Here is a 19,209-nt window from a genome sequence, read left to right on the forward strand (position 1 = left end):
TAGAAACTGAGAGGTCTTGAACACTGATAAATTTCAATATTTGACACCACAATATAGCTGAATAAGTACAGATGAAAAATTAAATGTAAGGTAGTTGCATTATAGTTATTACAGTAACTGCAGTTTCTGTTATAGTGTAGTTTTAGTTTATGTTAAATATTCTTTCGAGAACTACAAGATCCAGGAGGCGACTTTTCATGACGTAAAGATGAAGAGGCGTCAACGCTGTGCCTGAATTAAACAAAATAGGTTAGTATTTCCTATAATCTCAGAATTCGTTAAACGTTAAAGCTCACGAACGCCATCGTTCTGTAAAAGTAATGTAATTCGTTTTTTGTCTTACAGCTTTTAGAGTATTTTAAAACCGCAACTGCGAATACACAGGCGCTGTGACGACAGATTCCCGCTTGCCTTTCCGCCAGGATTTAAAATGTCAGTTGCAGGAGGCGTTGACATCCGACATCACATCCAGCAATACAACAACATAAATATAATGAATATGTTGAATCCCCGCATTTAATGCAGACGTTGACTTTGAAATGTTCAGTTATAAACTTGTAGTTTAAAAGTTTGTCGTATTTTCACGCTCGAAAACATGTCCCTGCCACCAGAAAAGGCTACTGAATTAAAACAAATAATTCATGATCATTTAATCAAGGTAAGGTGATGATCTGTTTGTTTTTACTTGCAAATCACGGCGTAAATGATGTTACGTGCCCGTTAGTCCGCATGTGACTGAGTAAATTATTTATGTCAAAAACCATTATACTCCTGTTTTACACAATTTTATATGAAAATATTAATTAATTGTGTAGCTCTAAAAGAAATGCATTAGCAGCTACGTTTTTTACCCCGATGCCTTGTTGTTTTTATTTTGTGCTGGTATATTTGGGCGGTTGACATGACAACCACACATACTACGCCTACACTTTAGTTAATTTAGACCAAAAGGAATGTCTGTTCTTTAAAAAAATAGTTTGTCACGCCGCAAGAGCCTAAACTGTGATTACAAAGTTATGCACTTTCCCTTTACACACACACACACACACACACACACACACACACACCGTTTGCCACATCTGCCCATGGCTGGTGACAATGTACCTGCCATAAACATTTTTTACTGGCCATGAAATAGTTTTCTGTTGTTGTTGCAACATTTTAGATACCAGTGAAAATGAACAGGGCCCGTATGTATAAAGCCACTCAGAGTAAAATTTTAGTCTCAAGTTTGACAAAATTCTAAGAATTACATAATTTTACTCTTATTCCTAAACTTAAGAATAAGTGTGATTCATAAAGGTTCCTAAGTGTTAAGACTTGGTCTCAGCTCCTAAATTATTTAAGAGAGCTGGAGAGGTCTCCTAACCTAGTTAGGAGTAACAAGATGGCAGCAGAGAGGACGCGGCCATGCACTTTTCAATGAAAATATGATGTATTGTAGTTAAATGAGTTGATCAAACGATAACAAAGTTTAATCATCAAGATATTCTTTTTGTAACTTACCTTTAAGAAATGAAATAGCAATGAAATGAAAGTAATAATTTTTGGCAACTGGAAAAATGCAGCAGTGAACCTGTAATGACTTGAGTCCTTCAGTCCACAGTTAGCAGGCTCTTGAATAGCACTATTGTGACACTGACCACACCAAATATACAAAAGTGGCCAAAAGTGATGTGCGAAGGTTTTTTTTAAATGACCCTACAAGTTTGCTTAAACCATCAAATTATGAGGAAAATATTTTTGTATTTATATTTTGTTAAGAAGAACAAAACACTAAACTTAGTGAAGGTATTTATCTTACAAAATGATTTCAAGTTACCTTTATTTCTACAGTGCTTTTTACAATACAGATTGTTTCAAAGCTTTACATAGATTACAGGAAAATAATGCAACAAAGTTAGTCTTGGCTGTACAGCAACTAGTGTCATTGTCCTGCTTAAGTTCAGTGTTGATTCATTTCTACCAGAAAGACTCGGATGACGTGACAAAGTATACATTTATTAACAGCCCATCAAGCAAGTATTGTGTTATAAGGTTCTTTGGCGTAGGCCCCGTCTGTAGCTCGCAATCCGAGGGTAACGGAATCTGCATTTCCTGCCTGAAGATGAAGGCAGGCGCGCAGCCGACCCCCCGGAGGTATGAACTATCTATCTATTTAATTTACCTATACAGCCACTCTGGTCCAGTTCAGTTCAATTCTCATATAATGGTGTCAATGCAGGCATATCAATATTATTGTTGAATATTAAGTGACAAAAAAGGGCAAACTACAGCTACAGGTTTTAGAAAAACTAAAAAGCTCACAGGAGAAAAAAAATCATACATTGTCTGCAATATAATCATTTATTAATATTTCATTGTCCTCTCTTGTTTATTCACGTGTTCATAATTTCTTTGTTTGACAGCCTGGCTAACAATTATGTCTGTACAATTTGGAATGTTTCATTGTGTTATCACAAATAAACAATTGACTCCAGGCACAACTACACAATACGCTTACAAAAATATTTAACACATTTTTAATACTATTTGAATAAAAGGTGAATCTGACAATTTTCCTTCAGTACTAATTTGTGATAATTTTGCACAATGCAAAGCAAAAATTTTTTTTTAAAAATTAAAGTTTCAGTGTCTTAATTAAATTATTTTATTATAATTACATTACATAATTGGTGTCATGCTGTTGTGTCACTATTGGCTGATTCAGAGGTTGAGGGCGGCCATTTTGGGTTCACATCATTGTAGTCCTTAGTTCACAGCACTTAAGTCCCACTTTAATAATCAGTCTTATACTTTACTGAAAGTTGCTTTTAGCTGCTTTATAAAAGTCTCCTACTCTTAGAAAAGTCCTACTCTTTACTAAGTATTTTTTTATACTTAAGTCAAAGCTTGAGACTATTCTTAAGAGCATTTCTTAGAAGTTTTATACATACGGGCCCAGTTCTCTAATCCAATTTCGATACCACAGCTAAAACTGCCAGCCTAATATAAATTAAGTCATAAAACAAGAACAAATAATTAAATTACAAGCAAAATCACAAATAAATACAATATAGCGAAGATACAAATGAAATAGCCTGTGCTTTACAGGTAGGTCTAACAGTAGTTTTCAGGTAATGCCTACAGAAAACACTTAACACTGCATAGTCTTCTCTTCACTATATAAATTAAACATCCATATTGATTAATCTTATTAAAGTTACAAAGTTAATCAGTCAGAAACAGTGAGTGATTTTTTTCTTTGTCCTTTAGTTGTTTGATTAACATTAAAACACAGACAGCGGCAGGTATATCAGGCTACTGTCACTTTAAGAGTGAATGCACGGATCTAATATAGCCTACTGATACTGTTTATGTTCACTTAAGAATAAGATATAACCGACTATGTTTACTAGGATACTTGCCATTTGTTTGTTTTTTACAGACTTTTGTGTAAATTTGTATGCTCAAGCGAAAGAGAGCTCAGTCTAGTATTCACATGCTGTCTGACGCGGCTTTCTGGGTGTGCTTCGAATGTGTGCTCTCACAGAGTGCGAACGATGAAATTAACTCTCTTTTGTTAGCTACTTCTTGTCAAGGCTCAAACTTTCGTGACGATGAAGCGCTGGCCTGTCAATTGTCCCTAGCAGCGTTCACGTTAATACATTGTTAGAATTCATACAAATATTACTGGCCAACTGGCGAGTGATACCGTTTCATATCGCCAACTCTGATTTTTACTTGCATTTGGCTCTTGGCGAGTGTTCATTTTAGGCCCTTCACACACCCACTCACATTTGTTTCACTATATTAATGAGGACTAATTGCATAGCGTTCCAATGATACTGTACAAGTATTGATAGTGTGTGGGATTTCCTTTTGTTTTTTAGAACTTTTACTTTTTTGATCTTCTCTCCTATGCACCTGTCTATTACCTGCAGGTGTGCTATGGTAAATTGTTCATTGATCATCTCACAATTCTGAAAGTTGTAAAGTCAGAGTTGCGTGTTATAAAGTCAGAATGGCGAGATTTAAGCTAATCTCGCAATGCGGGAAAAAAAGAATTGTAATAAAAATAATAATTAAGAATTTTTCTGAGAAAAAAAGTCAGAATTGTGAGATATAAAGTCAGAATGGCGAGATATAAACTAAACTTGCAATTGCAAAAAAAAAATATTGTAATAAAAATAATAGTAAAAAAAAAAATGAGAATAAAAGTCAGAATGGTGAGATGTAAACTTGCAGAATTGTGAGATAAAAAGTTGCAATTATCTTTTAAATAGTTTTATTCAGTGGTAGAAACAAGTTTCCTTACCCTACCCCTAAACCTACCCATCACAGAAATATTTCACTAGATTTGTGAGGACATTTGGCCCTCACAAGTATAGCTAAACCTGTCCTGTACACACACATATACCTGAAACTTGGTAGTTTAATGTTATTTGTCAACTAACCCATTTTCAGATGGATATCCATGGTAAGATTCGTGATGTTTTAGCGGAGACAGTGAGGGGTGACGGGCACCATGGACAGCGCTCGCTCTCTGAGGAAGACTTCATACATGCTCTTCAGCGGAGGGGAATCGTAGATGATGTGATGAAAGATCTCCACTTTACAAATGTGGTATGAGTATTCTGATTTTTGAACCTGTATTACATACATTGAGATTACAAAAAAGAATGCATCTCCTCACTGAAACGCAAATTTTATAGCTCTTTAAATGTTGGTTTCTCACCAGGATGTTTCTCACACTGAAGCTGATACTGTGAACAAGTCTGCGACCCGTTATGTGGACAAGAACATCACACAGCTGAAGCCAAGTGAGTGCTTGCTTGTGAGGGTCATCATTTACTCACCCTCATGTCGTTCCAAACCCATAAGACTTTTGTTCATCTTTGAAACACAAATATAGACATTTATGAAAACTAAGAGATTTCTGTCCCTTCATTGAAAGTCTTTTCCACTAAAACTTCACAATGTTCATAAAATTCAAGCAAGCATGGTTGAGCTTCTGTTTAACATATCTGATGTTGCTCTATGCATGCGTGTTGCTCAATGTTAATAGCCTAATGTAAATCTGTTCATCATATAAAGCGATCTTGTCTCTTCAAAACACTTAAATTGCTTTGTTTATATCGATTACTTTTACAATGTCTTCATTTCTTGAAGTGTCAATCTTGAAATGGACTTTCAATGGAGAGGCAGAATTGATTAATAATCAGGTTTCATTAAAAAAATATCTTCATTTATGTTTTGAAAAAGAAACAAAAGTCTTGAGTAATAGACGTTAGTCAGGTTAGAAGCTAAATTGAATTTAACAAATGAAAACATGGTTGTGAGGGATAGACTTAAAGTTTTTAAAATGGCACGCCACTCAAAACTGTTTTATAGTTTTTGTCTACTGAACTTTTTTTTTTCGTCAGCTTAACAATTGGTATGTTGTTAAACAACAGTACAATCTATTGTACTTCTATCCATCACAACCTCATTTTCATTGTCAAAAATGAAGTAAGCCTTTACCCTACCTGACTAAGATCTATTGATATCACCTTCATGGTTGGGAAAAGAACCATGTGAGCCTTCGGTCTACTAAATGAGGTGTACATGATGAAATCGTCATTGTTGAGTGAACTAACCCTTTAAAAACTTTCACCAGCTAACATCAGTCCACTACGGAGATACCTCTACCTACAAGTTCTGGGTGGTAAGGCTTTCCTGGAACACTTGCAGGAGCCAGAGCCTTTACCTGGTCAGGTGTGCTCTACATTCACCCTTCATCTCTACTTCCGCAACCAGCGCTTCCGCTCCAAACCAGTCCCATGTGCTTGTGAACCAGACCTACAGGAGGGCTTTCTTCTGGAAGTCCACAGAGATGGCCCAGGTTTCTCATGCAAGCCTACTTATATTAGTAGTCTATAACATACGCCTCCTAATTTCAAGAACATGTGTAAAGGCTTATAAAAATATGTTTTTAAGAATCATTCTAAATGTAAAAGAATAGCAGAGTCCACAACACACCTATAACGATATGGGACAGAGAATGTCGCTGGAATCACTTTCACAGCGTTTTTTTCTTTCTTCCATCTGGTGAATGATAAAAGCATTGACAGCCAATCTGAATTCATCCTGCTTTAATGCCCGGTACACATTGTACGATTTTGGGCTGTCCCAGACAAAAGATGACCAATCGTGGTGATTTCTGTGGTCGTGGCTCTTAAACGGTGGTACAGTGAGTGAGAGAGGTTCGAAAACATCCATTGTCACAGTCATGTGACCAAAGATCGCCTGTTATAATGTTCTGACAGTATCAGAGATTTAGCATGATCTTCTCAGTGTGTTTGCTGCTACGACCTACGTCTACTGACTAGCCAATAAAAATGCAGCATGAAACGGCGTATTGATCAATGCGACAGCGCTTAAACTTAAAACTACTTACCTCGAGCTCCATTTACAAAATTGGCATGCCAAGTTGGCCTCTTTTCCCTAGGAATGACCGTGTCCATCTTCTCCTTTTTAGCTTACTCTTCTTTTTTTCAGCCCACATAAATACCAAACCACAACTGCCAATTTGTTCACCAATAGTGCATGCTGATGACGTTTTATTCTTCTATACTACGGTAACTTTCTCCGTAGCCTGCGATTCAATAAGTGTCATGATCGTACAGACGGCATACATGTCGTACCCAAGTTTTTTAGATCAATGTCGTACAGTGATTTGTAATGATCTAATAGGATTGCTGAAATCGCACAGTCTGAGTTTGAGTATTTAAAGCCATATGCAACATAACTGCTGCGCATTCTTATAATAAACGGAATGATATTGTGCTAGGTGGACGCTGATATAGTTATTGTTAATGTTATCTTTATAGTTATCATTCCTTGTGTGACAGGGCCTTAACTCTGGTATTGTTGTGGTACAGGAGATGCTAGTAAGATGGCTGATGCTACCACCATGTTGTCCATCTGTGATCCAGTGCATATGGTGCTGATTAAAACAGACACGTCTGGGGACACGACACTCGTTTCTTCTTATTTTCTTGACTGGCGGACAGTTCTCAGTGCTCCCAATGGAAAAAACGGTGTCTCAGTAGAACTACTAGGAGTGGGTAAGCAAAAGTCATATTATTCAATTATTTCCTTTCAAAAATACCGTTCACCTAAAAATAACAATTCTGTTTTAAGATATTTTGAAGAATGTTTTGTCCATACATTGAAAGTCAGGGGAGTCCCAACTTTGGACCAACTAACTTTCATTGTATGGACAAAAACAGTTGAAACATTCTTCAAAATATCTACTTTTGGACATTTTTCCTTTTTGGTTAAAGTATCCCTTCAAGTTGTTAATCCATGACAATTGTTGATAGGTATGTACGTGTGCTAACGTATTTTTTCCCCAGGCAGTGAATGTAAAGTACCTGCTGGTGTTCTGAATCTGAAGTTGGAACTGTATCCTCCCCTTACTGAGACCCTGAGCCCTGATGTCATCACCACCCAGGTGAATCATTAACATATTAATGCTTCAGTTCATTTAAGTCTTTGTGATTAGCTCCAGCCATAACCATGTTATAACCAGTCCCTATTTACATTATAGGGACAAATTTGGAATTATGTTGGTAATGCATAAACAAAAGTTAATCTTTGTAGAAACAGCAGTTCTATTGGTAAAAGGACAATGCAGACAATTTTTTTGGGGGCTTTAAATATTCTGAAATGTCTTGCCCTTTAGACTTCCATTGTATGTGTATTACTGTAAACATAATTTATTGTGTCTTTCTCTCTTCTTTTTCTTCTAACACTCCTGAGTCTATGGCAGGCCATAGAACCGTACATAGGACATTTATGAAAATAATTATGTCCAATAAAAATAAATGAGATGAACATTCCTTTTAAAGAGTTTGTTTGTTCTCTAAACATAATTTGTCCAAAAAAGGTGATCGTAAATCATCAACAAAGTTTTCTCATTTTTGTAATTTCTCTGTTTTTACAACGGTTTGCCTAAAATACCGGTAGAATGTTTTTGAAAAAAACTCATGGTCTTTTTCCAGCAATCCCTGGAGAGACGGAAAACAGCAGAGAAGGAGAGGCTGTTTTTGGTATATGCCAAACAGTGGTGGCAGGAGTTCTTGGAGATTCGACCCTCACACCAGTCCAAACTGGTGAAGATCTTTGCACAGGTGACCTTACTGAGCACCGTACTGGTGAATGTTGAAATAAGTGCCTATTGGTGCATAACAGTATATGATTCAGATGTCTTATAATACTTGTGTGTTTTCCAGGATGAAAATGGTGTGAACCGGCCTGTGTGCTCATATGTACGTGTACTGCGTGCCGGAAGGTTGCTTGAGAGTCCGCGGCAGGCGGCACGTTTCGTTAGCCTGTTAGCTCAGGAGAGAGCGCCTATGGTTGGGGGAGGAGTCAGGCAGGAGCAGTGGTGCTCTATGTTGGCCTTTCTGTGCAGGAACAAGGCAAGACATCCTGTAAAAATCTAGAGTAAAATATTAGAATGTATTGTTTTTATAAACATCGACAAATTTGATCACATTTATTAACATGTATGTTTTTTTGATGTCAGGGTGAATGTGAGGATCATGCCACGTTGCTGTGTAGTCTGTTGTTGGGTTTTGGACTGGATGCTTATGTATGTGTGGGCACCAAAGCCAAGAACATTCCACACACCTGGGTCATGACCTGCGGTACAGACGGCTCCATCACCTTTTGGGAAAGTTTCACTGCACACAGGTAATAATTCATACATTTGAATTGTTCTTAGTTATCTTCTAAATGCTTCTAACATGGCTTCAGACTAAATTAAAATGACTTAAAAGGTTGTTCTGCCTGTTTTTTTTTCAAAAAAATATATTTTTTGTATTTTTATCCCACCATATGGGTATGTCACTCACCATGCTCCCAAACTAAGTTCATATTACAATCAACAATAACAAATAACTGTTTCAATAGTGAGGTACAATTTTAAACTCCCTCTGTGGTGAAAATCAAACTTTTAAAGTTGTTTATAAGTTGTTTATAAGTTGTTTATAAGTTTATAAGTGGTGTTTTTAATATGCTTTAAGGCAGACCATGTGCAAATTCATAACTCAACACCATTGCTGAGTATTTTCTCCTTAAAACTGCAGTGAACCAAAGACGGTCTCAAAATTTCTGATGTCACAAACTACCTTGTAACCAATCACGTCAATGTGTGATCATCAACGAGTGAGCTGGTGCGAATGAGTGGAGGCAGGGCTAATTTGCATATTCATAGAACCATGTATACTAAATGAGGCAAGCGTGTAGAGTTACATTCAAGATATTTTAAAGGGGTGGTATAATGCCCTTTTCACAAGATGTAAAATAAGTCTTTGATGTCCCCAAAGTGTGTATGTGAAGGTTTAGCTCAAAATACTCTACAGATATTTTTATGTAGCATGTTAAAATTGTCACTTTTTGAGTGCAAGCAAAAACGCACTATTTTTGTGTCTATCTCTTTAAATGCAAATGAGCTGCTGCTCCCGCTACAGCTACAACAGCTTGTGTCCTTTTACCTCACACAGACATGCACTAAAAAGGTTAAAAAAAATGTTCGCCTTTTATGTTCAAACCGGAGTCAGACAAGGATGGAGAGACTCAAGAGGAGGTGACAACATGTAGACATTTCTGAATGGCTTATTGATGAATTTATGTAGCTTATGTATAGTTATCTTCTAGTCATTTTGATTAGCGGGGTTTATGTAAATTTTAGGGTTAGTGATGTCACTAAACCGGGAGGAAGCTTGTGTAGTCCCAACCAGCCGTTTGTTGTAGTCCTTAAAAAGCAATTTATGTGCAAGTAAATATCTCCCTTTGCTTTGAACTTTGAGCGTCGTAACTTTGTAATGTCGCTGTTTGAGAATAAAAAAACATCTGCACACTAACTAAAGTTAGAAAAGTGAAATCAAAATCAACCACCCCTTTAAGGCATGAAGAATTCATTTTAAAGGATTTATTTTATTTTATATGTCATATGTCATTAAATATGAGTTTTAGGGATGCAATTATTGACTACAGGGGGACTTTGAATATTTTTTACAATATCATTATACACTAACTGGCCACTTTAGGTATACCTCGCTAGGGTTTAGAACCCCTTCTGCCTTCAGAACTGTCTTAATTGACCCTTCGCAGGGAGCTTCATTGACAGGCGATATGCCCAACCATACTTCGCCATCCGCCATTTTGTCCGACAAAGCAGTCAGGAGAGTTGGTAGATTAACATGCAGGATGTGAACTTGAGAAACGGATTGTACTGACGCCTTTCCGCGGTTAAAACAACATTCCTTCTGATGTTTATTTAATTATATAAATTAACTAGAAGGAAGAGATGAGCAGCTTTAAAGAGCCACAAAACAGTATTTATTGTTTAAATTTCTTTAAAAAAAAAAAAATCTAATTTGAAAGGTGAGACTTTGTTTAATATGAAAAGTAACCTGGTCTGTGCTGTCTGTCAGCGTGTTGTCAGTGTCCTCTCTGCTCCTCTATGTCGGACATAGCAACAGTAACTAAAGGGGGCGGGTCTTTGCGAACGGTCAATTCTTCTTGGCATAAATTCAACAAGTTGCTGGAAACATTCCTCAGAGATTTTTATTCACATCTATGATGTGAATCTCCCGTTCCAGCACATCCCAAAGGTGCTCTATTGGATTGAGATCTGGTGACTGTGGTGGCCATTTGAGTATAGTGAGCTCATTATCATGTTCAACAAACCAGTTTGAGTTGATTTGAACTTTGTGACATGGCGTGTTATCCTGCTGGAAGTAGGCATCAGAAGATGGGTCACTGTGGTCATAAAGGGATGGACATTGTCAGCAACAATACTGAGGTAGGCTGTGGTGTTTAAATGATGCTCAATTGGTACTAAAGGGACCAAAGTGTGCCAAGAAAATATTCCCCACACCATTACACCAACAGCCCGAGCCATTGATACAAGGCAGGATGTATCCATGTTGTTGAATTGTATAGCCTTAGTTTCCTGTTCTTTGCTGACAGGAGTAGCACCCGGTGTGTGTTCTGCTGAAGCCCATCTGCTTCCAGTCTGGTCATTCACCTTTGACCTCTGGCATCAACAAGGCATTTTCGCCTACAGAACTGCCGCTATTTTAAATGTTTATTGCTCATTCTCTGTAAACCGTAGAGATGTACGAGAGTTGTTTGTGAAAATCTCAAGTGTTGGCTCAAGTAACAGTTTCTGGTTTCGGAATTAGGCATAAACTAAAAATGTTTCGCAATTCAGTGAGTCATGAACTCTGTAACAGCACTGTATGATTTACTTACCAAGTAAGTCTGATTCAAATGGATATCAAGTTTTAGGCTGTTCTGTGGAAATGATGATGTAACATGCAAGATTTGTGAGATCAACTAACCTCCCTGTTAAGTTGTTGATATCTCGCTTTAAGATAAGCGTTCCTGCTTTATTTTCTGTACTAGATACCTCCACCGTCCAATAGACCCAGATGCACCTCCCATGGTCCCCCAACCAAAACCCACCCACCCTTACCGGACACTCGGCTGCGTCTTCAACCACAAGACGTTCTTGGCTAACTGTCAGCCGTCAGATGCTGTGGAGCTGTGTGTGTTTGACTTCACAGACGGCTCCCGCTGGAAGGCCATGAGTGAGGAGGCCGTGAGATCTGTGTGTGCTCCCGGCTCCACTTCTTCTCTCCCCCCGACTCCTCCTCTCTGCTCCCCCTCTGTAGTTCCCAATGAGGCCAGCAACCAACTGGAGCTGGAGATGCGATACCTATTAGCAGAGCATAGGAAGGTAATAAAAACACACATGCTCAAGCAACCTTTGAAACGCTAATGTGCATTTCTGAATACAGTCAAAGCGAACTTTAACCCTAAAATGAAAATTCCGTCATTATTTTACTCTCATGTCAGTCCAAACTTACTAAAAAAATGCAGTCTTCTGAAGCTGCATTACTGTTCAAAAGTTTGGAGTCAGTAAGATGTTTTTGAAAGAAGTCTCTTATGCTCACCTAGGCTGGAATGTGTTTGATCAAAAATACATATTTAAAGGGTTAGTTCACCCAAAAATGAAAATAATGTCATTAATGACTCACCCTCATGTCGTTCTAAGTCCGTAAGACCTCCGTTCATCTTCGGAACACAGTTTAAGATATTTTAGATTTAGTCCGAGAGCTTTCTGTCCGTCCATTGAAAATGTATATACAGTATACTGTCCATGTCCATAAAGGAAATAAAAACATCATCAAAGTAGTCCATGTGACATCAGTGGGTTAGTTAGAAGTTTTTGAAGCATCGAAAATACTTTTTGGTCCAAAAATAACACAAAATAAGACTTTATTCAGCATTGTATTCTCTCCCGGGTCTGTTGTCAATCTGCGTTCAGGACTCCGCAGTTACGCTGCTGACGTAAGACGCTGATGACGTGTTATCTGGTGCGCCCGAGCTTCGTTTATAGACTGAGGGAGACGCACGCTATATTCAAGCTATTCTACATTGTTTGCGTGGATATCATTTTTTTTAATGGTGCGTAAATGTGCATGTCGCGGATGAGACACTTTTACAGCGTGCGTTTCCCTCAGTCTATAAATGAAGCTCGGGCGCACCAGATAACACGTCATCAGCGTCTTACGCCATCAGCGTAACTGTGAAGGATTCACAACAGACCCGGGAGGGAATACAATGCTGAATAAAGTCTTATTTTGTGTTATTTTTGGACCAAAAAGTATTTTCGATGCTTCAAAAACTTCTAACTAACCCACTGATGTCACATGGACTACTTTGATGATGTTTTTATTACCTTTATGGACATGGAGGGTATACCGTATATACAGTTTCAATGGACGGACAGAAATCTCTCGGACTAAATCTAAAATATCTTAAACTGTGTTCCGAAGATGAACGGAGGTCTTACGGGCTTAGAACGACATGAGGGTGAGTCATTAATGACATTATTTTCATTTTTGGGTGAACTAACCCTTTAATTTTTTTTTTTTTTTTTTTATACCGGTTTTCCATTTTAAAATGTACGTTTTTTCCAGTGTTCCAATGATCCTTCAGAAATCATTCTGTGCTGATTTGCTGCTCAAGAAACATTTCTTCCTCCTGCTTAATATTTATCTGTGTAAATTATTTTCAGGATTCTTTGATTTAATAGAAAGTGCCGCATTTATTTAAAAAAATATTTTTTAGAAGTAAAATAGAAAGTAAACATCTTTATTGTCACATTTGATCAATTTAATGCACCCTTGTTGACTTTTTTTTTCTTTAATAAAAAAAAAAACTTACTGACCGATAGTGTTTTCCATTTGCACTGACCATCACAAATTGTTGTCGTATGTTCCTCCTAGAAAAAAAAAAGTATTGCATAACTTTCTTTTCTTTTTTTTTCTTTTTTAACTTGACATACCAAAAAAATGGGAATAAGAGACCAGTGCATTTTTTTTATGTTCAATGGAAGAAAGTGACATTTGAGAGTTTTTTGGAGCAACATGAGTATTCGTGTAAAAAAATTTTTTTTTTTTTTTTTCAATCTCAGTTTACCACAGAAGACTACTTTCTTTTAATTGAAAAACCAGCAGGACACTATGGCTGACAGATCAACTTATACTTGGATACTTTTAACATGCTTTTGGAATTACTAAGTGTAATGTCTGTGTGTAGGATCTTGGTCTGGCAACGGTCTGGGATGATCACCTGTCATACCTGCTGTCAGCAGCGCTGTCGGCGTATGAACTAGAGCGCTGTACAGGTGTGTCGTGTGGAAACGAGGAGTTTCAGGATGCTGTGAGAAGGGCAGTGCCCGACGGACACACTTTTAAAGGCTTTCCTATTCATTTCTTGCACCGTAATGCGCGCAGGGCGTTCGCTACCTGCCTCCGGTACCTTCACTAACAAACTGATCTTCCTAAATGGCTTTAACAAAGACAAACAACTAACATCTACTAACTTGTTCTCTTCTGTATCACTCAGGTCACCGTTCTGTGAAGAGATTGTTTGCTGCAGAGGGGATCATGTGCGACTGGCGGTGAGGGTTCGTGTGTTTGCTTATCCAGAGTCAGCTTGTGCCGTATGGATCATGTTCGCTTGCAAGTACAGATCCGTGCTGTGACAGAAAGCAGCACGATCTTTCACCTCAGGTTTACAGAATTCACAAGTCTTCTGACTGTATGCTAGGTTTAGAGTATTATTATGAGTTTTGAAATTGCATGTATGACATGTTATACTATCTTTGCTGCTCATGTATGTTCAGTAGAACGGTATGTGTGTGTGTGTGTCATATGGAAACTGTTTCAAAATGGTATTTATGGATATATTTTTCTAAATAAATTTTATGATACCCTTAATTGTATTTAGCTTGATTTCTTTGTTGTGCCATTTAAAACACCGCTACTTACTTGTTCAACGGTTGTTGAAATTTTTTGAGTAATTAAAGCTACAATGTGTAATTTTTTCGCCGCTAGGGGTCGCTAACCTCTTACAATAACAAAGGCGTAGTTTGATGCCGCATTAAAGGATAATTCCGGTATTTAACACCTTGAGTCTATATTGTAGTTTGTTTTGGATGAACAAGAGTGGTGGACAACATTTGTTTGCCAATGGTTCCTCTCTCTCGAGTTTTTGACTATAATAGAATTGGCCATGGACCCATTTAACATTGGAGTCAATGGGCATGTCCGAAAATGTCATTAAAACAGCCAATAATGTTCGTTTACAAAACTGTGCAACTCACCGAGTGATTAGTGATGTTAGTTGATGTTCCAGAAACAAAAAGTGTTGCGAAATACAGTTTCTGTCATGTTTTATTCGTCATTTTGTAAAATCCCATTGAATTCTGTTGAAGGACTGAGTGTTCGTTAATATAAATGCGCTACCGGAAACGGAAAGGGGGCTGCTTACATTTGGTCGATGTAGTCTTTTTGCTCGCTTCCGTTTCTCATAAGGCTAGCGAGCAGAGCAACTGTGCTCCGGGAGAGTAAGCGAAATAAACAAACAAAACCTTCATTAATTGTTACTTGTAACATGGATTATGAAAAGTGGATTATGGAGGACCCGCTCGATTTTGAGTGTCCCGCGAGACATAAACATCGGTTATCACCATCAAGTGGTCGGGAGTGTGCTAACGCTTCAGATTCAAATATTGAGCGGAAGTTACACGGTTGTGAAGTGTCTGAAAAAATAGTTCCACTATAGCAAAATAAACGGATTGGAATCATATATTGCGACGATATATTGTTTATAATCATCAATGAACACCACTAACCACTCGGTGAGTTTAACAGTTTTGTAAACGAACATTATTGGCTGTTTTAATGACATTTTCGGACATGCCCATTGACTCCAATGTTAAATGGGTTCATGGCCAATTCTTTTATAGTCAAAAACTCGAGAGAGGAACCATTGTCAAAAAAATGTTGTCCACCACTCTTGTTCATCCAAAACAAACTACAATATAGACTCAAGGTGTTAAATACCGGAATTATCCTTTAAGAGGAATTATGGAACTTGTCGTCAAGCTGAAGGATCTAATAATATTTATGGATGAGTAAAAACATTCATGTTTTTTTAACATGACTGTGGTATGAAGCAGGGCGCGATTGCTAATGAGAGACAGATATCAGCGCCACACACGAGTCCCACGGAAATTAAGGAATAAGGACATTTAATTCTACTGAACTACCCGCAAGTGCTGAATTGATACTCACACAGGTCAGCAGTGTTGGTCAAGTTACTTGGAAATAGTAATTAGTTACTGATTACTGATTACTTCTCCAAGAAAGTAATCCAGTTACTTTACTGATTACTTATTTTCAAAAGTAATTAGTTACTTTACTAGTTACTTTACTAGTTACTTTACTTCAAAAACATGATGCACGACCTGAAAATGCTATAAAAGCAGACCTTTCAGCCTAATTATATTCTTTCTGCATATTCCATCATCTAAAATTGAATCAAATTAAACATTCTCTTTTTTAAAACTTGTTTAATTAGTTTCAATATTTTAACTTTATGCACATTGCATCAACCAAAAATTTAATTAAATGCAACAGTCTCAGACTTGAAGAAAAATGTTGAACATTTAACCAATTTCTGCAGAGTCCACCATATTTTAACGAAATACACAAAGTCCTTCTTCTGTTAACTTATATTTCTGCATATTCCAGCATATAAAATGCAAATATTTTTTTGTAAAATCCTCTATTCAATTAGATTCAAATAAAATACAGCAATAAACTAATTAAAATGAAAGTCTCTCAAGACTGTATTCCAAATTATTAACAGTTACGTCTTTTAACATTAAAGAGCAGATTCGTTTTGTTTTTGTAAATCGTCAGACATGTTTTTACCATTTCATTGAGTTTTCCTTTGTAGAAAGCTTTTCTTTAAAGTGAATTTCGTTTTGTATAAATTGTATCTTAATTTTAATAAATATTGCATCAACCAATTGCATGTATTTAATAAATAAAAAGCAAATATAGCAGACAATATAATAACCGCATTGAGGCGGTAGCGCGCCGCGTTCACTTGCATTGCATTGTTAAAAGCCTTTCTTTAAAAGTGAATTTCGTTTTGTATAAATTCAATTATTTTTGTATCTTATTTTAAGAAATGTTTCATCAACCATTTGCATGTATTTAACAAATACAAGGCAAATATAGCAGACAATAACCGTGACATGGAGGAGCCGGCGCGCCGCGTTCACTTTCACTTTCATTGTTAACTAGAGCGCGCACCTCATAAATGAATGAAACTCAGCGTAGGCCGATGTCTCATGATACATTAGCATTAAATATCTTTGCTGCATCCTTTCTAGAACAGACAAGGGCTTTCTCGCGGCTCGCATCAGCATTTACGGATGATGAGTTTTGTGATGCGGTTGCGGATTAAATAAATAATACCCCATTCGCGCAGCGATAACAACATTGAACACTAGGCTACACTGGGGCGCCGCTAGAAATTTTAGGCCCTATGAAACAATATGAGGTTGGGCCCCCCACCGCACCTATTCCATTATTAAAATCAATCTCTGGGGGCCCCAAAAGTGCGTGGGCCCTTAGAATCGTCCTAACTTTTCCCCCCTTAGCGGCGCCCCTGGCTACACAAATAGTATTTTTTTATTTTATTTAGGCGATTAATTTTCCATAGTGACATAGGAGGTGCCGGATCCAATAAAAAGGTTCCGTATCCAACGTCGGGCGTGTTCCGGCTCAAATTAAGCCACGAGACAGTCAGAAACAACATCACAGTAACGCAGTAACGCTGCCTCCTTACGGGAAATCTAATTACTGTTTTTGCAATTGTAATCCCTTACTTTACTCGTTACTTGAAAAAAGTAATGGGATTACAGTAACGCGTTACTTCTAACGCGTTACTGCCCATCACTGCAGGTCAGTTTATTAGATGAATGAAACTTGTGAGGTAACGCAGCGCTGTTTCACTTGCTTTACACACTATCACACTAAACTGCATTTGAGTGTGTTGAAAGTAATAATGTTACATACGGATCATATTCTAACGTCATCATGTTGAGCTATATAACATTGATTAGTTTTATGTACATTTGCTCACCTTTCATCAAAGTACATGCAAGAGTGGCGAAGTCAAAGTTTGTCACAGACGTGGAGCTCTGCATCTCGAAAACGCCTCACTGATCCTCGTTTTAGTTAAACTTTTGTCCCAAGGTCTGCTTGCCATGGTCTATAATGTTTGAACGAAATAACAACAGTGTGAGTGTGCCGCTAGACGTAACGCAGTTGTCCATGTCTGTCGCCATGGTTACTACGGCACTACGGGCGTAGTACGGGGGTAATGCGGATATTACGTCAGTGACAGGCGACAAGTGAACGGAGTAAGGGACGAGCCATTATTTAAATTGTAATTTCTCTGAAATTAAAAATCTTTGATAACTTTTGGGATATTGTAAGTACACAACTGCAGGAAATATATCACACTGTGCAAGTGATTTTTGGATATTTTATTACAAAAATCTTACATATTGTAGCTTTAATGAAAAATCTGTTATTACACCCTCAATTTGTTTCAAACCTGTATGAATTTCTTTCTTCTGCTGAACACAAAGGAAGATATTTTGAAGGATGTCGGTAACCAGACAGTTGATGGACCCCATTGACTTTCATAGTAGGGAAAAAAATACATTGTGGCAGTCAATGGGGTCCATCAACTGGTTACCGTCATTCTTCAAAATATCTTCCTTTGTGTTCAGCAGAAGAAAGAAATGAATACATGTTTGAAACAACTCTTCCTTTTAGGGTGGTTGGATGGGGGCTCTACACTACAGTTGACTTTATATTAGCAATTTTTTTTTTTGGCCAGGAGATGGCAACATACTCTTAAAAAAAGAAATGCAATATTTTAGACTGTATCCTATGGAAAAGAAGAGCCGATATCCTCCTAATCAGTCCTCACGCATATTTATTGAAACTAAAGCAGAAATGTATGATGAGCTTGCCTTCTCTTTTCTAAGAACTCTAGGATGACCTTTGTGATTGTGTTCCTCTTTCCATTTAAGAGCCATTAGCGAATCTGCCAAAGTATTCAGAGAACCTGCACTAGACCACAAGTGCACATTATCAATTCATTATTTAGCTCTCCAAGGTCACATGATTGTCTCCTCCATAAGCTTCTAATTAACAGGTACCAGTTGCCATGGCTGCCACCCAATTCCACTTAGTTGACACAAATTTGTGTTGTACACAAACCAATATGCTTTTACTAAACAATGGTATTTTGCTTAAATCTTGAAATGTGGTCTGATGATTAAAGAGCTAGTTATTCAAATTAATCATGCTGATTTAATACATTTTTGCAAATAAATTAAATAGCACAACATGCTGGGTGGAAATAAAACACTTGGTTAGATATCAGAAAAAGCATTCTGAAGTGAATTAGCAGCTTGAAGTAACGAACTGCGAATGAGCATTTTAGAACAGACATGCATTTAGGCCTTACTTTTCAATACTGAAGAAAAGTGTTAGATTTCCGATTCTTTAGTTGCTATAGGTAAATAACTAGAAGAATAACAACGCAGTAAACTTTAAAACTATACAAGTGTGTTTATGATTGTGATAATAGATTACAACAATGTTATAAATATCAGTTTGCAGCATTACGTGAAGATTTTTCAGCGACTCTTTCTGTAGGTTCCGAGTGAGTCATTGAATCATTCACTCAACCGATTCGCTCAAAACAATGATTCATTTAGGAAGT

At 37.3% G+C, this 19,209-nt stretch overlaps 1 protein-coding gene across 1 annotated transcript; it reads left to right on the forward strand.

Moving 5' to 3' along the window:
* Positions 1–264: 264 nt before the first annotated feature.
* cep76 (centrosomal protein 76) lies at positions 265–14,330 on the forward strand. The gene is made up of 12 exons (XM_079627164.1): positions 265–658; positions 4,447–4,605; positions 4,721–4,802; positions 5,639–5,863; positions 6,903–7,088; positions 7,380–7,477; positions 8,028–8,156; positions 8,259–8,447; positions 8,555–8,721; positions 11,443–11,776; positions 13,645–13,862; positions 13,954–14,330. Exons 1-12 carry the CDS (start codon positions 596–598, stop codon positions 14,090–14,092), a joined length of 1,989 nt encoding a protein of 662 aa, XP_079483290.1. The 5' UTR covers positions 265–595; the 3' UTR covers positions 14,093–14,330.
* Positions 14,331–19,209: the final 4,879 nt, after the last annotated feature.

The sequence above is a fragment of the Phoxinus phoxinus genome (assembly GCF_949152265.1).
Source record: "Phoxinus phoxinus genome assembly, chromosome: 10".
Lineage (NCBI taxonomy): Eukaryota > Metazoa > Chordata > Actinopteri > Cypriniformes > Leuciscidae > Phoxinus > Phoxinus phoxinus.